Source organism: Dendrobates tinctorius, unplaced genomic scaffold (assembly GCF_039654945.1).
Source record: "Dendrobates tinctorius isolate UK_male_01 unplaced genomic scaffold, ASM3965494v1 ptg000022l, whole genome shotgun sequence".
NCBI lineage: Eukaryota > Metazoa > Chordata > Amphibia > Anura > Dendrobatidae > Dendrobates > Dendrobates tinctorius.
In genome coordinates this window covers 26886934-26914847 of record NW_027361690.1, presented here as the reverse complement: position 1 = coordinate 26914847, position 27914 = coordinate 26886934, and the positions used below count along the sequence as shown (strand labels likewise).

General features: G+C 43.1%; 1 protein-coding gene across 2 annotated transcripts in view; it reads left to right on the top strand.

Annotated features, from left to right (window-relative positions):
• Positions 1–27914, top strand: part of HOMER2 (homer scaffold protein 2) — a 377961-nt gene that overhangs the window by 222702 nt on the left and 127345 nt on the right. For both annotated transcript variants that reach the window (XM_073568523.1, XM_073568522.1), the window contains one exon: positions 18585–18677. In XM_073568523.1, the coding sequence (XP_073424624.1) occupies positions 18585–18677 (93 nt within the window). The remainder of the gene's footprint in view (positions 1–18584; positions 18678–27914) is intronic.

Below are 27914 nucleotides of genomic sequence, written 5' to 3'. Positions count from 1 at the left end.
GTGTCTGTGTGCAGCCATTGTCTGATGGGACTACTGCGCCCATCCGGCTATGAATGCTCACAGTGATAGCATTGCCGATGATGGGAAAGTAGTCCCATCATACAATGCATGTGTTCAGTAGTAAAAAAAAAAAAAAACATACAGTACATACATATAACATACATTACAGACAGTGCATATAACAGAGAACATACTCGCCAATCACCTAGTCCCCGAAGCCCTTGATCTCCTAATAAAAATAATAAACCAACGTATACATTACCATTCTACCGTAGTCCAGTTAATAACGAGTGTCCCACGACGATCTCCCGTGTAGGACACTGACATCGGGTGATGTCAGTGCTCTACAGTGGCTCCTGCGATGAACTGACAGGTGGAGGTAATCCTCCATGTTGTATCCCTCCGCCGCCGGGAAAGAGGTCCCCTAACCCTAATTCTCATGCAGCATTGCCGTAAAGTGAGATCCTGAACTCATTTAACCTCTTCAGTGGTGCACTGCAAGGAGCCATTGTCTCCTGTCAGTGCATCGTGGGAGGCCCTGTAGAGCAGTGACATCACCCGATATCACTGTTCTACAGGGGAAATCGTCATGGGACACGTTATTTTTTTTATTTTTTTTGGAGATCGTCGTGGGACACTCGATAATTTTTTTTCTTTTTTTTTCAGGAGATCAAGGCGTTGCATGGATTAGGCATCTAATAAATATGGCAGAACTGTGTAGTGTTTTATTTCATTAAGAGACTTTTCTCTGACTTTTTTTTAACCCTTAACTTTAGGATTAGTAATGGATAGGTGTATTATTGACGCCTCTCCATTACTAATCGGGCTTGATGTGACCTTACAATACAAAGGTGACATTAACCCCTTATTACCCCATATGCCTCCACTACAGGGCAGTGGGAAGAGAGAGGTTAAGTGCTGGAATTGGTGCATCTTAAAGATGAGCCATTTCTGGGGCGGCTGGGGGCAGATGTTTGTAGCAGGGGGGTGGGCAATAACCATGGTCCCTTCCTAGGCTATGAATATCTGCCCCCAGTCGTCAGCTTTCCCTCTCTGGTGAAGAAAATTGCGCGGGAGCCCACACCATTTTTTTCCTTTTTTTTTTTCTTCAAAATTAAACATATAGATATATCTACTATACTTACCTAAAATTGTCCGTCATCCATTTCCGTACGGACGTCCTCGAATCCCACAATCCGCCACATAGGAAGTACGCCTACTGCCATATTGGAATATCCAATCATCAAATCGTTAGCAAAAAAGGAGCATGTATCCCAAAAATAATAAACATGAGTATTAGAAAAATACCAATTTATCATCAATAATTAAAACCAACAACGCCAGACATTACAAGACAAAATCAGTAATTATAGAAAAGTGCAATGATGAAGGAGACAAACATGCCTGGTGCATACTCAAAAAAAAAATACACGTATATCCAGCACAAAAGGAACCCCCTTAAGGGAATATATGTAAGACCAATTAATTAAATTGTAAGGGAAAACATAAACCCCATGTTAAATCCCTATCAGGAGCAATGATAGTAATTGCAAGAGGCTAGGTGTAAGTATCCACCACATGATCCCTCATGTAAAAGTGCCCAAAATAATGCCGCATAACGTGCCATCAGTACTTACCCATTTGGGACGGTATGTAGACCAGGAGCGTGCCCCAACGCTCGTTTTGCCAGTCAGGCTTCCTCGGGGGGGGGGGGGGGGCAGTGTGGAGTAGTGTGCTGCTCGTATATAAATACCGCCATGCTCAGGTGTCTCTAATTGGCTGCGGTATAGCGGCGCATGTGAGGGCAGGCGTCGCCACAGTGACCGCGTCACTTCCGGCCATCCAATGACGGTGCGGGTCAAGGAAAAGTTTCCTGTGACGTCAGTCACCCACACCGCCATCTTAAGGAGGCCATCAGCAGCGCGAACTGCAGAGACCGCCCGTACATGCGCACCCCTGCGGCGGCCATGATGGAAAAGGGCAAAGCCAAGGGCGAAGAGCTCCCTATCCTAGTAAGGAGAAGAATCTCCTTTCAATGTATTTATGGCAGAAGGGGTGCGTTTAAGATTGCTGCCTCTGATGCCAATTTGCACTCGATCGATGCCTATAAACTTAAGGTCAGTAGAATTGCACTTATAATGCAGTCTGAAGTGCCGAGGGATCGTCTTGAGAGTGGAAATATCCTAGACATCCGCTGCCACCCTAACATCACGTATGTGCTCCCTCACGCAAATACGGATTTCGCGTGACGTCAAGCCCACATAACTGAGGCCACAAGGGCATGTGGCTAGATATACCACGTAGCAAGTGCTGCATGATATATATTTGTTAATCCTGTGGTTCCCACCAGTGGTTGTCAATGATGTGGCCCGGTTGATGTTCTGACAAGCCAGACATGAGCCACACGGATAGCAGCCCCACCTCTGCACACCATCACCAAAAGGATTCGGAGGATTAGCCACATAGTGGCTCCTGACCAGAAGGTCCCTCAAATTCTGGGATCTCCTGGCTGTGAGTAGAGGTCGGTCAGGTAATAAATCTCTTAACATGGGATCAGAATGTAAAATGGGCCAATGTTTGGTCAAAATCTCCCGCATCTGTGACCACCTATTATTAAAGGTGGATATGAACCTAATGGGTTGGTTCTTCCCTGTTGGTTTTTGGTTAACCCTCAGTAGTTGATTACGGGGTGTTTTTTTTTTTAGTGCAGCATCAGCAGCGGGACCCCCCGCCGCCAGGACCCACCACTGTCGGACCACCCACCCACCTCCGTGCAGTCACAGCCAACAGGAAGGACCGCGGCCTGTGCTGGAGATGGGGTGCGGGTGCCCTCTGGTGTTGCCGCCCTCCATCTCCAGCACATGCCGCAAACCACCGTTTTTCCGGCCGACAGTGACTGTACGGAGACAGCCGCCACCCCCAGCGCCAGTGCCCTCCCGATGCGATAGCATTGGACCCACATCTAGTATGTGTGTGTGTGTATGTATATATATATAGATAGAGAGAGATAGATAGATAGATAGAGATATATATATATATATATATATATCTATCTCATTTCACCAGAGCTGGTTAAAAAAGCTGAGCTGTGATCGGTTGCTATGAGCATGTTTTCCCACTTGACAACACCTCAGCAGACACTGGCTAGGTGGGAGAAATCTAGCATCCCTGGGAACATAAGCTCCCAGCCATTGTCTGCCTCACAGAAAGGAGCACAGAGCACTTTGGTTTTGACCCCAGGCCTCTCTTAAAGGGATCCCCGGTATGGAAGTTAGGACCGTTCCACTCAGCTCTGTGGTTCTGACCCCAGGATCTCTTAAAGGGATCATTGGTATGGAAGTTAGGGCAAATCCACTCTGCGCTTTGGTACTGACCCCAGGCCTTTCTTAAAGGGATCTCCTGTATGCAAGTCAGGGCAAATCCACTCAGCACTCTGGTTCTGATCCCAGGCTCTCTTAAAGGGATCCCCGGTATGGAAGTCAGGGCAAATCCACTCTGCGCTTTGGTACTGACCCCAGGCCTCTCATAAAGGGATTGCCGGTATGGAAGTTAGGATAAATCCCTCAACGCTCTGATTCTTACCCCAGGCCTCTCTTAAAGGGATCCCTGGTATGGAAGTTAGGACCGTTTCACTCAGCGCTCTGGCTCTGACCCAAGCTGACGGGATGATGTGGGATATTAGGGGTAGTAGTCCAGTGACCCTGGCTGACTGGATGATGTGGGATATTAGGGGTAGTAGTCCGGTGGCTCTGGCTGACAGGATGATGTGGGATATTAGGGGTAGTAGTCCGGTGGCTCTGGCTGACTGGATGATGTGGGATATTAGGGGCAGTAGTCCGGTGGCTCTGGCTGATGGGATGATGTGGGATATTAGGGGTAGTAGTCCGGCGGCTGTGACAGGATGATGTGGGATATTACAGGTAGTAGTCCGGTGGCTCTGGCTGACGGAATGATGTGGGATATTAGGGGTAGTAGTCTGGTGGCTTTGACGGGACGATGTGGGATATTAGGGGTAGTAGTCCGGCAGCTCTGGCTGACGGGATAATGTGGGATATTATAGTGAATGTGGCTATGCGGAGTGGGTGGGGCTATACACTCAGCTTTATATACAGTGTAATTTATATATATATAATATATATATATATATTATAATTTGTTATAATTAACTGTAGTTAGTTACTTTGCCCGGGCAGTGCCGGGCTCTTCAGTTAGTGTATGTATATATGTGTGTGTGTATGTATGTATGTGTGTGTGTGTGTGTATATATATATATATATATATATATATATATATATATATATATATATATATATCTATCTATCTATCTATCTATTTATCTATCTATCTATCTAACTATCTATCTATCTGTAGATCGATAGATATATCTATAGATGGGGTGTGTGCTGTGCTTGAACCGGCAGACCTTAAAGGTATAGACCCTCATTTATGCTCAATTGTTCCTTGGTACTGCTGCACTTTATATTTGATATATTACCTCACTTAATATTTATTTTTTGATATATTGCTTCACTTAGCAGCTATTTTTACTATATTATGTCACTCTAGCAGTTTTTTTCACCTATTTTCACACTGTTGGTTTTAATATTGGCTTTTTGCCCTATATATATTTATTACTTTTTATTTTTTGTTTTTTACACTTTTGGATAGCCAGTGAGCATATATAGAGGTGATATACATCTAAATAGAACTACATATGTACAACCAATTTAATTTACTTATTTTTATTTATTTTTTCAATTTTTTTCTATTCAATTTTTTATTTTTAAATAATTTCTTTTTTTGATGGATTGCATCAGTATGTATATGTGTTGTGATAAGACTTAGTAAAAAAAATATATAATTTTTGGTCCGCCGATTTTATTTGATATTTATCTATTTATATATGTGTATATAATCCAAGCACGGGCACATTCTGTTTCAGTGCTACCATTTACCATTGTTTAAATAAAGGTAATTTTTATATAAATATATATTTGCATTTTTATTTTTCATTTATCATTAAAATATTTTTAGACCATAAATTCGGGTTGGTTCTCTTTCGGTGTCCCCACCCATAGTGACCAAAGACAGCACGGTCTTGATTTTTATAATTGTGCATATTTTTTTAATTTTCTTACTATACAATTAAGGGTTGTCAACCTTGCCTAAGATGTCGCTTAGGCGTGTGAACCTCAATTTAGGCATTTACTTTGTAGCCGATGACCTACTGTCTTTATAAGTGGGGATACTCTGTGACATGGGCAGAGGTTCCTCTGAGAGGTCAAGAAAGGTGACTTGTCATAATCACTTGATGAATAATGTTCGAGGTGCTACCTGTCATTGTAATTCTGATTGTGGTGATGAGATCATTCCTGAGAAGTGCTCTCTACAGAGTAGGAAGTATAGGCCTAAGGATCAATGACTACTAAGAATTGGATAAGCAGCATAAACAGTTAAAAACTGCACTAACAGAAAATTTTTTTACAACAATAGCTTAATATATTTGACAGTAGACACTTTTTTTTTTTAACAAAAAAAGGTTGTCTAACTAGGTACAAATGCTATCTATCCGGTTTTTGACAAAAATGAAAGACAAATTTCTTTCGCAACAAGTGCAGGACAAAACAAGATGGGAGCACTTCTAGACCTAGCATTAACCAACAGGCCCAGGAGAATATCAAATGTTTAGGGTCACTTGGGTCGCAGTGATCACAATATACTCGAGTATAAGCTGACCCGAGTATAAGCCGACCCCCCTAATTTTGCCACAAAAAACTGGGAGAATTTATTGACTCGAGTATAAGCCTAGGGTGGGAAATGCTCCATAGATTATTCCCCCATATGGTGTCCCCAGAAGAAGCTCCATAGATTGTTCCCCCGTATGCTGACCCCATGCTGCTGCTGCATGTAAAAATAAAAAAAATGACACTCACCTCTCCGTCGCTGGGTGTCAGATACTCACCTGTCCTGCGTCCACGGCTGCTCACTGCTATCTGCCACGTCATCAGTCAGTCTAAACTGCAGGGTGCGCGGCACGCACTAACCACGTCACCGCGCCCTCTGATGTCTGAAGTCACTGACCGATGACAGACAGCAGCAAGCAGCCATGGACACAGGACAGGTGAGTATCGCTATACTTACCTGTCCTGACGCTGTGTCTTGAGCCCCCAGATTCTCCCCGCGCTCTCTTCCTGCCTTCAGCGGTCATGTGGTACCGCTCATTAAAACTCATGAATATGCGCATATTCATGAGTTTTAATGAGCGGCACCACGTGACCGCTGAAGGCAGGAGGAGAGAGCGCTTAGGAGAAGCTGGGGGCTGAATACACAGCGCCAGGACGGGCAAGTATGACCTGACACCCCCGCTTCCACCTCCCCCTCCGACCCCCTTTGTATATGACTCGAATATAAGACGAGAGGGGGACTTTCAGCCCAATTTTTTGGGCTGAAAATCTCGGCTTATATTCGAGTATATACGGTAATACTTTTCCAAGTATTCATTGATTACATGGTGAAGTACATAAGAAGGGGTTATATACAACTATAAATTAAGGTGAACAAACTAACAATGACAGACTAGTTCAGAACAGAGGGGGTCTGCCCTTGTGAGCCTATATTCTACAGGATAATGGGAAAGGAGACAGTTGGATAGGGGGTTGCAGCAGCTTTGGTGGTGGGGAGGTGGTAGGGGGTCATTGCAGACTGTAAGCTTTTTTGAAGAGATGGGTTTTCGAGGGTTCCGAGTATTGCAGATAATCGGGTGTGTTGCAGCATGAAATTCCAGAGGATGGGGATGCTTTGGAGAAGTGTTGGAGGTGATTGGGTAAGAAACGTATGAGTGTGGAGGAGAGATGGCGGTATTGGGAGAACCGGAGGTTGTGTGTTGAGAGATTAGTTTGGAGATGTATATGATTATGTACTGCTTAGTAGGTTAATGTTAACAGTTTCAAATGGATATGTTGGGGAATTGTCAGCCAATTAAGAATGTGCAGATTAGAGAAGCAGAGGAGTAAGGGACAGGTGGATTAGTCATGCAGCAGAGTTATGGTGGACTAGAGAGGTGCAAGTATGTTAGCAGTGTGTCCACAGAGGAGGATATTGCAGCAATCACGGAGGGAGATGATGAGGGCATGCCACTAACATTTTAATAGCTTCAGAGTTGAGGAAAGGACGGATTCTGGAAATATTTTTGAGTTGAAGGTGGCAAGAGCTTCGGTTTGAATGACAGGGCAGAGTCGAGGGTTACCCCGAGGCAGTGGACTTCTGGTTCTGGCTGAAAGTGTAATGTCATTTATTGTGATGGGTAAATTGGGTAAGGGGGTTAGCTGAGGGGGGCGTACATAGAAATCATGGGGCCCCAGAGCAGAGCTTCTAATTGGGACCCCCCTCCGAACAACAACACAAAAACAATAATATTCAGCGGGATCACAGAAAAGCATTTCTTGTAATTTTGTAGTCATTACAAAGTAATTTTCCTCCTACTGGAGACCTAGATTCCCCTTTTCATTGCACCCATAAAGTATGATGCAAAAAAGTGCCCCACAAATACAGTAGGAAACCCCCACAGTGAATTCCTCCACAGGCACAGTATGATCACCCTTCTGTACCCCACCTCAACTCCCCCAAGCAAAGTTTGAAGACCCCAACAGAGTATGATCCTTCAACTGTGACCCCCACAGAGCCCTGCATGCAGTATAAGCCCACACCTCACCACACTGTATAATTGCCCCAACTAGCCCTCCAAACAGTATAATGTCTCCAACACAGCCATCCACACAGTATTATTTACCCCACACAAACCTTCACACTGTATAATTGCTTGATACAGTATAATGGTCCCCACATAGCTCTGAATAAAGGCTCCCACATAACCCTCCAAATATTACAATGGCCACCACATCGCTCCACAAATATTATAATATAATAATGCCCACATAGCCCTCCTTGTAGTATAATGGGCCCCATAGTCATCCATTTAGTATACTGCACCCCATAATCCTCCATATAGTATACTGCACCCTATAATCCTCCATATATTATACTGTACCCCACAGTGTAATGCACTCCCCATAGTCCTCCATATAGTATAATGCACCCCTTAGTCCTCCATATAGTATAATCCCCCCACAAAGTCCTCCATATAATATATTGCATTCCTCATAGTCTTCCATATAGTATAATGCACTCTGAATAGTCCTCCAAATAGTATACTGCACACCCCATAGTCCTTCATATAGTATACTGCAGCTCCTAATAGTCCTCCAAACAGTATAATGCACTCCCTGTAGGCCTCCATACAATATTATAGCCACCACAATGTACTCGCTGATTAAACAAAAATAAATACAATACTCGCCTCTTCTCATTCCCCTGCTGCTCCAGTCTCAGCAGCAAACGTTCTGTAGTGCCTGCACATCTTAGGGCAGCGGGTGCCATGTGGTGAAGTTATCACACCATCTACAATGAGACATCAGACGCTGATGGGGACTGATGGGAAAAGGAGTGACAGCTGACGCTCACTCTCTCGTCATTACTTTCAAGTTCAACAGTATCAGTATAGAGGATGCCAGTACAGTTGAACATGCGATGACAAGCTGGGGGCCCGGTATTGGCACTGGGCCACATGGCTCACGGACCCCATACCAGCCATGTGGTATGCTGCCATTGGCGGTATGCCACTGCTGATAGACATTATGGGATTCTAGACATCAGAGAGGTGGCATCTAGGCCAGAGAGGAAGTGTATAGATGATAATGGAATCCATGGGCCTTTGAGTTGTCCCAAAGGTATAGATTGAGAAGAGTAGAGATCCCAGGACAGAGCCTGAAGGAAACCAATACAGAGGGGGTGGGATGAGGAGATAGTGTAGGAGATGCTAAATGTGTGGTTAGAAAGGTATGAGGCGAGCCAGGAGAGAGCAAAGTCTTTGACACCAAGGGAAATGATAATTTGTAGTAAGAAAGAGAAGTAGACTGCGTCAAAGGCAGAGGACAGGTCTAGAAGGAGTAGTATAGAGAATTGTCTGTTAGCTTTGGAAGTAAGACATTAGTAATTTTGGTCTGGGCAGTTTCGATGGAGTCATGAAGATGGAAGCTGGATTGTAGGTTACACTGTGTTACCAAGGTTTTGTCCCTTGGACAATTTTGAGTGTGTGTTCCTGATAGATTTTTTCATGCTGATTTCAGAAATTACTTCAGATTTTTCCTATCACGTAAGGTTTTTGAGAAATGATAGGAAACATTATAATATTCTGTTATAGTTCTGTTATATAACTGGAACATATGTGGTGATCTAAAAAGTTGTTGCACTTCTTATTGGACTGCAGCTTGAATATACCAAGTACTGTTGTTTTATTTGTGAGTGGGACAGTAGTGCACGAGAAATGCACTATTTCAGAAATTGCTGGACAGAAGAATGTTAAACATAATCCTCTCTTTGATCCAGCAAAGATATTTCTCCCTCCTTTGCATATTAAACTTGGGCTTATGAAGAATTTTGTCAAAGCAATGAACAAAAATTTCTTACTTGCGAAAGAAATTTTCAAGAATAAGTGATGCAAAGATTAAAGAAGGTATTTTTATTGGCCCACAGATCAGAGATATAATGAATGACTGTAGCTTTGATGGTCTTTTGCAAGGTGCTGAACAAGTGGCATGGAGAGCCTTTAAAGATGTGACCTTCAACTTCCATGGCAACAGCAGGGCACCGAACTTTGAACAACTCGTGGACAACATGCTCACACCATATCTTTTGATAAAATGCAATATGTCACTAAAAATGCATTTTCTACATTCTCACTTGAACTTTTTTCCAGCCAATCTTGGTGCCATTAGCGATGAACATGGTGAAAGATATCACCAAGACATTGCGCTGATGGAGAAAAGGTTACCAGGAAAAGTGGAGTGCATCTATGCTGGCTGACTATTGCTGGAATCTTATTCGAGAAGCATTAGACACGGATTATAAACAAAAGTAGTCTGCAAAACTCTTTTAAACAATTGCTTTTGCTGCTGACATCAATGCACGTGTGTAGTGTCTCGGACGTCATAATGTAGACTATAAACTGTTGTTTCTTAACCCCTTACTGTCCCTGGACGGGATAGTACGTTGAGGGCCAGTATCCCCCGCTTTGAGGTGTGCTCCGGCAGTGAGCCCGCATCAAAGCCGGGACATGTCAGCTGTTTTGAACAGCTGAAATGTGCCCGCTATAGGCGCGAGCTGAATCGCGATCCGCCCGCGCCTATTAACTAGTTAAATCCCGCTGTCAAATGCTGACAGCGGGCTTTAACTGGAGCTTTCGGCCACGTGGCTGGAATCACGTGATCAGGGGTCATCGCTGCCTTTCCATCACAACCCAAGGTCTCCTGTAGAACCTCTGGTTGTTGATGACAGATTGCTATGAGTGCTACCCTGTGGTCGGCAATGCTGTCATTCTGCTACATAGAGGTGATCTGTGCATCACCTCCATGTTACAGAGGCGAAAGAGTTGTGGCAGCTTCTAGCCTCCTATGAAGGCTATTGAAGCATGCCAAAGTATGAAAGAAATGTGTTTGAAAATATTAAAAAAAAAAAAAAAAAAGAAAAACATAAGTTCAAATCACCTCCCTTTCACCCAAATAAAAATAAAACAATAAAAAAATCAAACCTACACATTTGCTATCGCCGCGTTCATAATCGCCCGATCTATCAATAAAAAAGAATTAACCTGATCGCTAAGCCACGTAGCGAGGAAAAAAGATCAAAACTCCAGAATTATGGTTTTCTTGGTCGCCGCGACATTGCATTAAAATGCAGTAATGGGAGATCAAAAGAACGCATCTGCACAAAAGTGGTATCATTAAAAACGTCAGCTCGGCATGCAAAAAATAAGCCCTCATCCAATCAGAGATCACGAAAATTGAAGATGCTACGGGTCTCGGAAAATGGCGCAATTTTTTTTTTTCTAGCAAACTTTGGATTTTTTTTTCACTACTTAGATGAAAGAGAACATAGACATGTTTGGTGTCAATGAACTCATAATGACCTGGAGAATCATAATGGCAGGTATGTTTTAGCATCTAGTGAACCTAGCAAAAAAGCCAAACAAAAACCAGTGTGGGGTTGCACTTTTTTGCAATTTCACCGCACATGGAATTTTTTTTCCCATTTTCGAGTACATGACATGGCAAAACCAAAAACCAAAAGTACAACTCGTCCTGCAAAAAATAAGCCCTCGTATGGCCATATTGACAGAAAAATAAAAAAGTTATGGCTCTGTAAAGAAAGGGAGCGAAAAACCGAACAAATCAGAGGTCATGAAGGGGTTAAAAACTTTACGCGATACAGACTTTTGGAGCACATATTCGTGTTCAGCATATCAAAATCTATAAGATACAATAAAATTTTCTCGGGACAAGAACTTCACTGAAATTTGTTGCGCAGTGTTATCAAAGAGTGAGCTAGACAAGAGATGGAAATTAAGTTCAGCATGGACATGCTGTTTGAGAAGTTTGAAGGCGAACACGACAGCGGTAAGGGACGATAGCTGGACGTAGAGGCATGGTCAAGGGGGATGGTTTCTTCAGGATAGGTGACTGTGGCATGTTTGAAATCAGAAGGGAAGATACCAGAATTAAATAGGTTGAAGAGATGGGTTAAGGCCGGGATAAGCATGGTGATGAGATTGGGGAAGAGGTGGTATGGGATGGAGTCAAGTAAGTGTACAAATAGTAAAGTGGGATTTGGAGAGTAGATGAGAAGGCGCCGGGAAAGGTTAGAGAGGTCCGGCGCCTGCGCAATGCAATACTTTACTCTGCCCTGAAAAGGAGGACGTCATCGCTAGAAGATGGGAGGCACCGGACCGCGACACCCACCACACCGGACCACGCCCCCCGGTGACTAATATAAAGCCCCCGTCACACACAACTATCTCGCTAGCAAGTTTTGTGACGTAACAGCGATCTCACCAGCGAGATCTCTGTGTGTGACACTGACCAGTGACCGGCCCCGCTGCTGGGTATCGCTGATCGTCCTGGAATGGCCAGGACATTTTTTTTGATCGCTGGTCTCCCGCTGGCCAGCATGCATCGCTGCATGTGGCAGGCAGGAGACCAGCGATCAGCGAGCTGGCGCTGGTAACTAAGGTACACATCGGGGTTCTAAGCAGCGCGCAGTGCTTAGAAACCCGATGTGTACCTTAGTTACCAGCGCGTTGGTGCAGGGAGCTGGTAACCAAGGTACACATTGGGTTTCTAAGTGCCGCGCGCCGCTTAGAAACCCGATGTGTACCTTGGTTACCAGCTCCCTGCACCAGCACGCTGGTAATTAAGGTACACAGTGGGTAACTAAGCGGCGTGCGTCGCTTATTACCCGCGTGTCGCTGGTGCTGATCGCTGGTGAAGCTGCCTGTTTGGCAACACACCAGCGATCCTGACAAGGTCATATCGTTGTCGGGATCGCTGGTGCGTCGCTATGTGTGACAGGGCCCTAACTTGTTTTTCTTATCTTTCAGGTTACATTGGAGGCTTATCTACAGCATTACTGAATGCTGTAGATAAGCCCCTGATGGCTGTGGCCGCATCTCATAGGCCAAAAATGAGGTGACAGATTCCCATTAAGGGAGTGGTAGCAAGCATGTGTGAGCACAAGGGTGACTGCAAAAAATCGATATCGGAATTTTGTCCGTCTGGACCCCACAAAACGATTCCCCTTTCCAGATATTGAGAGAGCCAAAATTTGAGCTCGATCAAACGACGTTAACCCGTGCCGCTCGTCGCTCAAAGTTTGAAAAAATCCAAATTGAGGTATTTTAAGATTTAGGTATTTTGCATAGTCTGTTAGACTATAAAGAATGTGACAACAACATTGCAGAAATAGCCCTGACCAAATTTTCGAACCATTTGTGGTATTTGAATGCAGAGTTGGTGGGATTATCGTTTTTTGATCCCACCATTACAGACAATGAAAAGTTGTTAATGGCTAATAAATTGCTCAGTAGCACAGATGAACCATCAGAGTACGCTAGGGTTGTAAATCCAAAAGTTAGGAAAGAAAAATTAAAAGAGGTAGGAAGTTACCGACTTTAACGACCTTCTGACAAAAGATGAAGAACAAAAGCAATATGTCCTGCAAGTTGTAAGCAAATGCCGAGCATTATATTCTGACGTTTCAAAAACTACTTTAACAAAAGCTCTAGAATAGATTAGATAACTATGTAAAATTATCAACTCATGTAGGTTAGCGTTCTCTGATGGTTCATCTGTGCTACTGAGCAATTTATTAGCCATTAACAACTTTTCATTGTCTGTAATGGTGGGATCAAAAAACGATAATCCCACCAACTCTGCATTCAAATACCACAAATGGTTCGAAAATTTGGTCAGGGCTATTTCTGCAATGTTGTTGTCACATTCTTTATAGTCTAACAGACTATGCAAAATACCTAAATCTTAAAATACCTCAATTTGGATTTTTTCAAACTTTGAGCGACGAGCGGCACGGGTTAACGTCGTTTGATCGAGCTCAAATTTTGGCTCTCTCAATATCTGGAAAGGGGAATCGTTTTGTGGGGTCCAGACGAACAAGATTCTGACATTTTTTTCCCCCCCATATGAGATCCGGTCACCCTAGTGAGCACAGTACTATGCACTTCTGTGGGATTGTCAGAACTGCTATCTCCATCAGTCTTGCAGAGTGGACAGAGATGTTGCTATATATGTATATTACCACTCCATTCATTGTGGGGGGGGGGACTTAGGGACCCCTGTTGTTGTGATTGCTAGGTATCGCAATAATCATACAGTGAGACAGCCCCTTTAAGCATAGCCTAGATGCTTCAAATCAGTTTGTTCTTATTGATTAAAAAACAAATGGAAAACTCTTCATATTTTTAGATTTTAAAAACATAGAGCCCATTTAGTTGCCTGCGGTTAAAATGCCAGGTTTATTAAATGTTTCCTACCTCCTTCTGGTTATCGTTTTGTACAGTACTGATTGGCGTGAATCAATAAGTGTCAGATCAGGCTGTTTCTGTTTAATAGCGAGTAGCCAATACACCCACAACAAGTTTTGTTTCTCAGCAGCACCTGTGTGATTTCCCCATTAATTTCCTGAAAGGGCTCCAAGAAATTATTCTCATTTGAAAGAAAAAACAAGATCAGACCTAATTACAGGATTTACACATTTTTAATTAAATTAACAATTTTGTGGCTCTCCAACAAGTCCAATGTTAGTCAGCAGACTGATGAAGCTTAGCCTGCAAAGCCAGAATCTTTTTACAGATCACGACCAGGTTTTTGCTATATAATTGAGGTCAAGTGTAGTTGTGTAATATAGTTTTGCTATGATCCTGTTGTAGATGTAGCAGTTGTCAAAGCTAAGCTGTGTATAACTCCATCCACACCTCGGACCTATGATTGACAGTTTCCTGTCTACACTGTACATTGGCAGCAAGCTGCCAATCAGTGGTGGGGTGGGGTTGCACAGATCAGCTGGACTTGCCATGGACAGTAGACCTAGTCAGGCAGTGATGATCTCTTGCTAATAAAACACTGATTGTATTGAAACTACAACACGGGGCCTAATAAGTGACATACCACTTAAATCACGCTTTCTTGCTCTATATAATGCTGCTCTTAGATGGAAGACAAACCTGCTGACAGATTCCGATTAACATGTAATACCAGGTCAACAAATGTTTACTTTGTAGTAACAAAATGTTGTTCAATTTTGTACTAATGTTTTGTAATTATGTACTTTGTTACAATTCTGAATGATTTTCAAAGATGTAACCGCAACCTTCACGGTTTGCCTCCTGGAATAACTTTACTGGATATGAGATGGACACACAACAAACACAGGACTCATGAGCCAAGGACATGCCTGTCCATCACTGGAACTTGAACAGGGTTTCATCAATTAAAAAGAACAAAAACTATGAGGAACTGATACAGAAAGCCCATTCTATACATTTATGAAATTGCATTATTCAAATGATGTCATTTTAGCATCTAATAGTATATAATATTTCATAATAAGTTGAGAAAGGAAAAATTAAACTGTCAGGACAGCACACTTTATTGCTCCTGATTTTACCAAGGATTACAGTAATTGACTATGATCATTGTGACATGATATTTAACACATTTGTATTGCTCAAAACAGATTTAAGGTATGTGGACATCATCTTTTTCAGATGTATTTCGGCTGGAGTCTGCCAGAAAAGTGCGCCATAAGGGTTTAAAAATAATTAACATATGCACAGCAATGTCAAAATGACTTGAGGTGTATATGTTCCAAGAAGCAGCTAAAAGAAGAGTATTCTTCAGATTGTTTCCACTTGTGTGTGTGTGTATATGTATGTATGTGTGTGTATGTGTGTGTGTGTATGTATATGTATGTGTATATATATATAATGTGTGTGTTTATATATTTGGATAGATATATATATATATATATATATATATATATCTATCCAAATATATAAACACACACATATATATATATATATATATATATATATATATATATGTATGTATACATATCTAATATATAAAGCTCAATGTGGGTATGTATGTATGTCCGGGATTGGCATCCGCACTGTCGCAGCTACAGCCAAAAAATTTGCAACAGTCACATGTCTGGACCCCGAGAGCGTCATAGGCTATGTTGTGAGGCAAAACTTTAACCCCACGTGTTCCAATTCACCAAACAATTTTACCCCTATCTACATAATGGGGAAAAAGTGAATGTATTGGCATCTGCACCGTTGTAGCTACAGCCACACAATTTTGCACAGTCACACGTCTGGACCCTGAGAGCGTCATAGGCTATTTTGTGAAGCGAAATTTTAACCCCGCGCGTTCCAATACACCAAACAATTTTGCCCCTATCTACATAATGGGGAAAAAGTGAAAGGAAAAGTGTTGGAGGCAAATTGACAGCTGCCAGATGTGAACAAGGCGGACTTAAAGAATGAGAGCGATGGCGCCAAAGAGTATATACCGTACAGTTGCTAAGGTGGGGCCCTGACATGGGATACTCACCACACACGGTGATATGAACACACACACAAAATGTGCCACACATTACCACGTGCTTCAACACATATACCACCCTCAGCACACATTTCACCACACAGACACCAACCTCGCCACATAAAAGTCGAAACACAGAAGTCGCCACTCAAAACTCGCCACGCTGTCCCAGAGCTGTTTAAAAGATGAAGAATGAGCTGTGATTGGTTGCTATCAGCAACAGTTTTCTTTGTAGACAGTTGTGGTAACTGAGGCCTATTATTCTTATCATTTCTATGGTGTTATCGTCCTTCTGTAAAGCTGGAAATAACACAAGTTATTACCGTGCCGCCACAGACCACCCTCTGACACAGACTGCAGGGGGAGTCCAGTATCACACAGGATAGGATTAGCTACATGGCTCAGCAGTCAGTATCACACAGGATAGGATTAGACACATGGCTCAGCAGGCAGTATCACACAGGGTAGGATTAGATACACGGCTCAGCAGCCAGTATCACACAGGAAAGGATTAGATACACAGCTCAGCAGTCAGTATCACACAGGATAGGATTAGACACATGGCTCAGCAGTCAGTATCACACAGAATAGTATTAGATACATGGCTCAGAAGACAGTATCACACAGGATAGGATTAGATACACGGCTCAGCAGTCATTATCACACTGGATAGGATTAGATACGCAGCTCAGCAGTCAGTATCACACAGGATAGGATTAGACACATGGCTCAGCAGGCAGTATCACACAGGGTAGGATTAGATACACTGCTCAGCAGCCAGTATCACACAGGAAAGGATTAGATACACAGCTCAGCAGTCAGTATCACACAGGATAGGATTAGCTACATGGCTCAGCAGTCAGTATCACACAGAATAGTATTAGATACACGGCTCAGCAGACAGTATCACACAGGATAGGATTAGATACGCAGCTCAGCAGTCAGTATCACACAGAATAGGATTAGATACACGGCTCAGCAGTCAGTATCACACAGAATAGGATTAGATACAAGGCTCAGCAGTCAGTATCACACAGAATAGGATTAGATACACGGCTCAGCAGTTAGTATCACACAGAATAGGATTAGATACAAGGCTCAGCAGTCAGTATCACACAGAATAGGATTAGATACAAGGCTCCGCAGTCAGTATCACACAGAATAGGATTAGATACACGGCTCAGCAGTCAGTATCACACAGAATAGGATTAGATACATGGCTCAGCAGTCAGTATCACACAGGATAGGATTAGATGCACGGTTTTTATGTGCAATATAATCATTATAATTTGTTATAACTAACCACAGTTGGTTACTATGCCCAGGCAACGCCGGGCTCTTCAGCTAATATATATATATATATATATATATATATATATATATATATATATATATATATATATATATATATATATATATATATATATATATATATTATGCAAAGCCACCAGACACTTTAGTCAAATAAAAGTCATCCCATCAGATAGTACATTTTCATGCATAATCTTGGGGAGAAAAATAACTAATGAATCTAAGTTTTTGATTTGGGTAACAATGGAATTTTGTTTGAAACATTTGTGTGCATGCAGCTCATTATGTTTAACGGGGATCTGTCAGCAGGATTTCAAACCTGCAAACTATATGCACGTGTAACTCTTTCAAAGAAAAGCCCAGCAATACCTGTATATGTCCAGCCTGTTCCTCCATTACTGAGAAATCAGAGTTTGAATTGATATGAAAATGAGGCTGTAAATCTGAAGCCTCTGTCACTACAGCTCTATTCTCTGCTCAGCGCCCACTCCGCCTCCTACTTGATTGACTACTGCTTTGCCTGAAGTCACACAGAATAGAGGCTGTCACTCAGTCAAACAGAAGAAGGTGGCACTGGAATAGAGCTGGAGTGACAGAAGCTTCAGATCTAAAGCCTCTTTTGAATATCCGTTCAGACGCTGATTTTTTTAGTAAGGAATGGACTGGCCATGTAAAATTATTGCTGGACTTGACTTTGAAAGAGTCACATGTGCAAATAAATAGTTTGTGAGATGAAATCCTGCTGATACATTCCTTTTGCGGGGATCTGTTCAGTGTGACAGTAAAGCAATGTTGATGCATCTTTTCTTACAATTCTGCATTGTAAGTACTGTTACTGTGTTATTCCTCAAAGAAATGAATAAAACATGCATTGTGTAAATACAAAGGCAAAGATGACAAATGCTGTTGACAAGGGGAGCGATGCAAAACAGTTGTAACAATTTTGATTTACACTAAAAAAGCAGTTCAGTGAATTTGTGCAGGTCATGTTCTTTTGCTGTACAGTACCTATTTGACTTTGGGACTAGAGGGTACATGGAGGATGTTCATACTGTGGCAAAGTTCAGTGCATGAATTTTATGATAAAGATAGGATATGCAAAGGGTTTGTAACAAATGATAACATTTTAGCATACACATTTTTTTTATTCGAAAAAGCCAGAGTCAAGTAGAAATAACTTTTATCTCTCAAAATAACTTTCCTTCATTTTCAAAATGTTCAGGTTTGCAGTTTAACTTTTTTTTTTTTTTCTCTTTACAGTTTGCAGACAAATTTCAGGAAGTTAAGGAAGCTGCAAAACTGGCCCGAGACCGATCGCAAGAAAAAATGGAAACTTCTAGTAACCATTCCCAAGTAAGTCCTTGCAATTTTACTAATTTCGAACAGTAGGTGTTATTAGATCACTGAATTCTATGGTTGCCAGTAAGAGTTTCTTAAAGGGAACCTGTCAGCTGATACATGCTGTCCAAACCGTGTGCAGCATGTATTGGCCACTGATTGTAGAATCACAGCCTTGTCGGCTTGTTTCTGAAAGTCTTTAGAGGTTCAGAAAAAGCATACTTTTAGTAGCTGCCTGGGTGACTAGTCATGCAGACAGGTCCCCTGTGGCTTCTGCCCGCCCACTGATAGTGACTGACAAGCCTCTGCTAGAGGCATGCACAGGCAAAGGCTTGCCAGTCAATGGGCAGGGACCTGCCACCGGGGACCTGCCTGTACGACTAGTCAATATCGCGGCTCAGTCCCCAGTGGCTATTAAAGTATATTTTTCTCTTAGGCCTGTTTCACACACCAGTTTTTTTGTGTCAGTTAAAATCCGCCAAAATGGCGGAAAGCGGATCCGTTGTTAACTGATGTGAACGGATGCTACCGGACCGTTTTTTTGACGGATCCGCCGAATGAAGAATTTTAAAGGAAACGCTGCCCGGGAAGGAGAGAGATTTTTTTCTGTCCGCCAGAAATTATTTCAGGGTTAAATTTCCGCCTGACTTCATTCCTCCGGGCATGTGTACTATAAAAATGCGGATCCTGCAGCACAAAAAAGTTACATGGTCCGTCCAGGCATCTCGGCGAGCGCAAAAAAATTGACGGATCCGCAAAAAAACGTATCCAATGGATGGCCATCCGTCAAGATCCGCCGGTAATGCAAATCAATGGGGAAAAAAAACGGATCCGCCAAAAAAATGGCGGATCCGTTTTTTTGCAAAAACGGCGGATTTTGACTGATGGTCAAAAACGGAAGTGTGAAACAGGCCTTAAACACATATAATACTACAGCCATGGCTCATTCTTGGCCACCCACTGTTTGGGCAGCATGTATCAGCTGACAAGGTTTCCTTTAAAGTGACTCTGTCAGCAGAATTTCACACCCCAAACTATTAGCCATTTCAAGGACAATCCAAGCAATATCTTTTACATGACCAGTCTGTTCCTCTGTTTCTGAGAAATTGACGTTAGAATTGAAATGTAAATGACACTGAAGAGATATATGTAGATCTGAAGTCTGTCACTACAGCTCTTTACCCACCCAACATCGCCTCCTCCTTACAACTCTTTTGCCTGAAGTCACACGGCATAGAGGCTGTCAGTCAAGCAGGAGATGAATGTGCTGGGGTGAGGAATAGAGCTGGAGTGACAGAGGCTTCAGATCTGCAGTAACTCATCAGCCTCATTTGAACTGCAATTCAAATGCTGATTTCTCAGTAAAGGAGAGGACTGGCTATGTAAAGGTATTGCTTGACTTGTCCTTAAAAGAACTACATGCACATATACAGTAAGTAGTTTGGGGTGTGAAATTTAGCTGACAGATTACCTTTAAGAAGGCATCTGCATATGTACTGCAAGAACTGACTTGCAAGATGCTACATACCTAAGATCATGTTCCCACATAACATAAATACTGTTTGTTTTTTCTGTTAAGTTTTTGTGCAGAAAATCTGCTGCGTTTTAAGTGTTCAACAAAAGTGTGTTTGTTTTTCAAGAAAACTGATGCCTGTTGTTGGTTTCTAGATGCTGTGAAACTACTTTTTCTGGTGCATTTTTTCTGTATAGGCTTCCATGAGAAACCTGAAATAGGCATATAAAAATGCATTTGCACTTTTTTAGTGAAGAATCAGTGTTTCTGTACTAAAAAAAAAAATTAAAAAATCATTAAAAAAAACATGCTTCACATCTGCTGCAAAAACATATTAAATAAAGAGGACAGCAAAAATGCAATGACCAGAGATTATTGCATATTTTCGTATGGACACCTTCAGATAAAATGCAGGTAAAATCAGCACAAAAAATGCTAAGTGTGAATAGAGCCTCAAGCTGGCTATATAGCTACCGTATTTTCCGGCGTATAAGACGACCCCCGAACTTTTCCAGCTAAAATAGAAAATTTTCTTAACAGTTGGGGGTCGTCTTATATGCCATGTGTCATCTTATATGCCGGGTGCGGGGGAGTGGTCCCGATGGGGATCGGCGGCTACTCCATCTGCACTGTGGCGGCTCTGTGCTGGGGATCGGTGACTCCTTTTCGTCCAGCGTGGGGGCGCTGTGCTGGGGGGTGGCTGCGGAGGCTCTGTCCAGCGTCGGGGCTCCAGCATTTCCCCAAAGCCTGGAGGCCCAGGCAGCTCCATTGCTGCGATGCGGTGGCCTCTCTGAAAATGGCCGCCGGAGCCCGTGTATGCTCAGATTCAGATCTCGTCTCCCGAGATCTCTGGACAGAGAGCCTCTGCAGCCGCCCCCCAGCACAGCGCCCCCACGCTGAACAAAGAGGAGCCACCGCCAACTCCCAGCACAGAGCCGCCACACTGCTGAAGGAGGAGCCGCCGCACCGCTGCCACCAATGAGGTAAAAGGGGGATGAGAACACCATTTACACCTTCCCTTGTTCATCGGGACCACTCCCCCCATATACTTGTCGTATAAGACGACACCCGGCGTATAAGACGACCCCCGACTTTTAAGCAGATTTTCAGGGGTTAAAAAGTCGTCTTATACGCCAGAAAATATGGTACGTTTCCTAAGCTGTCTAGCAGCAACTTTTTTGTCTTTTGAAATGAGCATTCATTCTAGCCCAAGTCAAAGCTAACATTAGCCATGGTTGCCCAAGTGGATGGATTGCAGCCTTTATCCCATACTACAGTATCTGCTTGGGCCACCTATGTTATTACCACCAGTAGTGGGAACATTTTAACCGGCTGGAGAAGTCACATTGTATTGAATTCAATTCAAACATTTTCATAGATTTCAAACAATATGATTAAGTATTGTTGCTTCTTAATAGCCCCAAAGCCGAAATGTTTATTTTTATGATAAATATATGTAAGTACATACTGTACATAGATTTAGGTTATGATTAGTATAGGATAGGAATTTTCCTGCAGAGAAAATTATATGGATTAAACATAACCTTTGCAAAGCTCTCATAATACATTAAAAAGTGTGAAAATATGAATAATACATCCAAAATAAGGAACTAAACAAAGTGTGTTGGCATGCTGCTTATGAGCCTTGTTTTAAAGTGTTACTATAGTAACCAGGAATGACTGCGGGTCGCCCACCTCCTCACTGTGAATAAAGGACTATATATGAGGAAAATCCTACACTCTTATAAATCTGTGTGTGTGTACATATATATATATATACCGTATATACTGTATTTTTCGAGTTATAAGATACACTTTTTTTCCCCCAAATTTGGGGGGAAAATGGGGGAGCGTCTTATAATGTGGATACACCTTACAGGCCGCGGTGGAGCAGGGTCCCGGGGTCGCTGCTGGAGGAAACAAGAGTGGCACGTTGCTGCAGGCTCGGATGAGGGGATGTTCTGATGTGTGCTGCTGTGGGTGAAAATGGCTGCGGTGCACTGTAGTGCAGGGGACTCTGCCGGCATTTTGTGAAAGCCCGAAGCCCCACCGCACATCCATTACTGCGATACGGTGGCCTCCGGGAAAATTGCCACCGGGGGCGGCGCATGCTCAGATTGAGAACTCTGCAACGAGATCTCGTCGCAACCCTGACCTGTACTTCTCAAGTTGTTGAAGTACAGGTCAGGGTTGGGTTATTTAAAAAAAAAAAAAGAAAAACATATCCCAATCCTTGATGATCCCCCGGAGCACCATCAGGCGCACTAGCCTCAAATGGAAGGAAGATGGTGCCACAACAAACTTGCCAAGGGAGGGCCACCCACCAAAATTCTCAGCACGGGCAAGGAGGGCATTAATCAGAGAGGCAGCACAGAGACCAAAGGTATCCCTGGAGGAGTTGCAGAGTTCCCAAGCAGAGACTGGAACATCTGTCCATACAACCCCAATATGCCACTCCATAGAGGTGGCTTGAAGAGTTGGCGAAAAAAAGCCTTTACTTACACACAAAAATTGTAAGGCTCATTTTGAGTTTCCAAAAGATATGTGGGAGACTCCCCAAATGTATCTTAGGGGGCTGTTGTCAGATCAGACCAAAATATAACTTTTTGGTCACCAACATAAGTTCTATGGCACCAAACCAACACTGCTTATTACCCCAAGAACACCATCCGAACAGTGAAACAACAAAACAATGACCCAAAGCATACTACTAAAGTAACACTCGAGTTGTTTAAAGGGAAACGTGTAACTGTTTTGGAGTGGCCCAGTTAAAGCCCAGACCATAATCCAATTGAGAATCTGTGGTCAGATTTGAAGACTTCTGTTCACCAGAGGAAGCAATCTAACTAGAAGGCAAAGCAGTTTGCCTTGAGGAATGGGCAAAAATCCCAGTGACGATGTGAAAAGCTCATTGAGACTTATCCAAAGCACCGTGCAGCTGTAATTGGTTCAAAAGGAGGCTCAACAAAGTAATGACTTTAGGGGGGAGTGAATAGGTATTGTGAGGCAGTGACCGGTGTCATATTTGAGGATCACTGTGTGTCCCCCAGGCTGCGCTCAGAAGCGTATTAGATCCGCTGGAGTGCCTTGTGGTCACAGCAAGTTGCCTGTAAGTAACAGGGCATAATAAAGTGAGTGTGAACTTGATCAAGTTATTTGACCAAGGAATTGTTCAAGAAAACCAGGTATGGGCTTTTAATTTTTTAAATGGACTGAAGGAAGGTAGTGGGGCCGGTCCATTTCCTCCAGCCCAGATCTTATAAGTGGCCCAAGGCCACAGAGTCTGGAGGAAAGGGGGAAAAAAACCCTGCAAGAGGGTTTTGGTTGTGTCAATTTTGGTCTTGCAAGCAGACAGAGCAGTTGGTCTGCAGAGCACTCCCTGTGTGAGATAAAACAGACCAGCAGAGCCAAAAAATCTGGCACCCCCTGCGTACACAGAGGTGCTGTCGCTCACGGCAACCAGTCCCGGATTGTGTTTGATTTCCCTGCTGTGATCCGGAGGACCTCAGTGACCTGGGTCTGCTGGCACAGGAAAGAGACATAGATGGAAAGCCTGACTCTTCATAAGAAAGATAGATTTGAACGGAACGTAAGGAGAAGAGGAAGACTGAGGATTAGGGTCAGAGCAGAACCCTTCCCAAGTTCACAGCGCAAGGCTGGGGTCCGGTCCCCGAGGTTGTATGGATACTAATGGTCCTGCAGCAGACACCGGAGCAATAGAAGTTGTCACCACTTTATTCCCACACAAGACTTGGGGGCACAACAGCAACGTGAGTGAGCCGGGACTTAGTAGCAAGGAGTCCCTGAAGCAGGCTACAGCTGTCTGCCGTACAAGTAGAGTTCATAGGAACATCTGACAGGAGGAACTCCAGTGTAACTCAGTACTGAGAGTACTTTACTATTGGCGCAAAAAGGGACATGTTCAGAAAAGGCACATGTTGGCGGAGTGTTGGAGCGGAGTGCTTCATCTAGCTTGGAGGTTGACTGGGCCCCTGACCTGGAGGACACGGCACGGATGCGGGCACCTGTATGCACAACAGACTGTGAGTAAAGCTTTGGAACTACATGCCCTGGTGTCCTCCGCTTATTCCTGCACCAACACCCTCAGCACTGCTACATCTGCTACATCTCTGTGCCTGACACTGCACCATCTACGTCTCTCCCCTATCTCTTCACCTACACTGCCCTGGGTCTATTGCCCTACCTGTGGAGGGCCACAACATCATTGCTGCACTACACCATCTGTCCCAGAGGATCTGTTCACAGCGTCGGCTTAACACCTTTCTTGCCGAACACCACAGGTGGCGTCACAAATCATTCAATGAACATTTCCGCTATTTACAATGGGTGCCCAGGGCCACGGACCGGGTCATAGCTGCCGTGACAACAACCCCCCCTCGTGGAGATCCGCGGGCCCGGTACCGAGTACCCCACTAGCCCTGGGAGGGCGGCCCACAAGTCTTTGCAAGCTAGGTCTAGTTTAGTGAAATTGGATGGAGAGAGTTTGTGAACAGCAGTTTTCAAGTCTAGCCACAGGGTCCAAATGTTTTTTTTTGGGGGGGAGTGATTTCTGGCCTGTGTAGACAAGTCAATAGTCATTCATCATTTATTATTTCTTCTAAATGGACCATAAATTAGGTTACTCTATAGGGATTGTTGTGGAATTGTGTTCAAGCACAGACACACTTTCTCAAGCAGTGGCACTATGTAAGGCATGATTTACCCAATTGGTTTTCTACTGTTTCAGACTGCTATCGTAGTCCACAAGTGGGGAGCCCTTCCTCTCCTACCTGTGCTCTACCGGGCATGGAACCTGGCACTTCCTTGTGGCCTTCATTGGAGTCAGTTACTGTTTGCACCCCAATAAACAGATATGTCTGCAGGTTATCACATATCTCTTTTGGCATGAAACTGATCCCCATTTTATATTAGTACCACTCTTTGACACATGACCTTACAGTCCTGTCTTTATGGACAAACTAAACTCTATATACTGTACTCATCATGCCCCCCTTAGTGGCCAGACCAGAAATCTATCTGAGAATAACACTACCCAAAGCCTTAGCTAGGTAACAATAAAACGTATATCTACATAAATGCAACAAACTTTCAACACAATTATGGGAAAAATTAAATGATCATATTCACTTCCTTTCCATAATCCCATGTTTTTCATGAGAAGAGCCTCAATCTCAAAACTGTATGTGTCTTTTCATTATGAAAACAGTATTACTAGGATATTGACTGAATCTAAAGAATCCGCAAAATGGTTGGAAGATGTCAGTTTCTCATTAGAAAATATTCACATGATTCCATTGTAGGTAAAAGAGAACGGTCTCTAAAGAGCCATTTTAACCCCTTGGTGACAGATCCAATTTTGACCTTCGTGACCAAGCCAAATTTTACAATTCTGGCCAGTGTTGCTTTGTGGTAATAATTCTGAAACGCTTCAACGAATTCCACTGATTCTGAGACTGGTTTTTCGTTGACACATTGTACTTCATGATGGTGGTAAAAAATTTTTCATGTGACTTGCGTTTATGTATGACAAAAATGGAAATTTGTCAACAATTTTGAAAATTTAGCAATTTTGAAACTTTTAATTTTTGTGCCCTTAAATCAGAGCGATGTCACACAAAATACTTCATAAATAACATTTCCCACATTTTTACTTTAAATCAGCACAATTTTGGTAACATGTTTTTCTTTTTGTTAAGTGAAGCTATGTGCACACGTGCAGAATTGCCGTGGAAACTTCCGCTGCAATTCCGCAACTCCCTGTCACGCAAAATTCGCATGCGGAATTCCCACGAAAACTAGAGTTTTGCAAGCGTAATTAGAATGCAGAATGCTAGCGTTTTCCAAGCGATCTGTAGCATCACTTGGAAAACTGATTGACAGGTTGGGCACACTTGTCAAACATAGTGTTTGACAAGTGTGAACAACTTTTTACTACTGAGGCTGCCTATGCATGCTCCTGATGAGGCGGCAGATGGTCTTCTGAGGGATCTCCTCCCAGACTTGGACTAAAGCATCCGCCAACTCCTGGACAGTCTGTGGTGCAACGTGACATTGGTGGATAGAGCGAGACATGATGTCCCAGATGTGTTCAATCGGATTCAGGTCTGAGGAACAAGCGGGCCAGTCCATAGCTTCAATGCCTTCATCTTGCAGGAACTGCTGACACACTCCAGGCACATGAGGTCTGGCATTGTCCTGCATTAGGAGGAACCCAGGGCCAACCGCACCAGCATATGGTCTCACAAGGGGTCTTAGGATCTCATCTCTGCACCTAATGGCAGTCATGTGAACCTACATAGAACTGCGGAGTATAAAGCCCAAAATAATCAATCCAAAAGTCAAGATTATAGTGACAAGAAAATATGCTCTTTATTAGTACAGGTGCAAAAAAGTTTTAAAAGCACAATCATATGGTCAGATACCAGGGGTGACACAAGAAAAAGGGAAAAGACCGCTGCATATACAAAATCAAGTGCAATGGTACATTAGCATAGTTGATCCAGACCCCATGTTAGTATGCAAATGCAAAAAATTTGCGCCACAGTCCCTTACCAATCATCAATCACTTTGCCAGGATAAAATCCATATCAAGGAACATGGAAAGCCATACAAACAAACCCTCATAAAGTGCTATGTGCAGGAGGATATGGGGAAAGGGTGAAAAAATTACCATGCCTACCCATGTGGAACATGCAAATGCTGTGTGTCAGGTCCCAGAGCCCCTACGCATGTTTCGCACTGGGCTTCATCGGGGGGCTTGTGTGTTGCTGTTTCGGTATGCGGGGTATATATGTACAAGGCACAGCTGTCCATAATTGGCGCCGCTGCAAGGGAACGGGCGCATGAGGCAGGCCCCGGTCACTGGCGTGTCACGTCCAGCCGTCATCGCCTGTGGGAGGGACAAAGAGAGACACTGCTCTCCTGACGTCACTGTCCCGCCCCAGGCCATATTGACGCCTTTCGGAACGCCCATAACACCGTGAGACTGACCGTGCATGCGCACAGCGGTGGCCATTTTGACTGCTGGCCAAAGTAAGGGAATAAGTAAATATGGAGTCAAACAAAAAAGATGGGGAATGCACGATCTTTAATGCCCTGTTGAAATACCTTAGTGCCAATCACACAATATAATATAAATATGAATGTAGCATCACTTTCCTGCCCCAGACAATATAAACGTCATTTAAAAAGACCAAAAAATTGCGAGAACTACCCGCCATGGCCATTTTTGTTACTGGTCAGGAGTCAGGGAATGTATAAGTATAACATCAAAGGTGAAGATGTAAAATCATATTTATCATATATTAAAAGATCAGTATCCTATGGAAATATCTTCATGCCGATCACACTAGCAATATGATGTAATAATTATATCACTCTCCCACCCCAGATAATATTGTCATCATTCAAACAACCGTAAATTCGCGAGAACTGCCCGCCGCAATCATTTTTATTGCTGGCCAAAACATAGAGAAATATATAAACATAACGTCAAGGAGATGGGGAGTACAAGATTATAATCATACAAAAGCACAATAAATATCACCTTAAAATATAGAAATAATTGACAGTGATCATTATATATTATGTATATATACATCCAAAAAAGATATATTACATTAGACGGTCATAGTAAGAGTATATAATCAGCTCCAAGACCCACATAAGAGATAGAGAACAGTTATGACTCCCCATTCTGGACATAAGGTTTTCCAAAT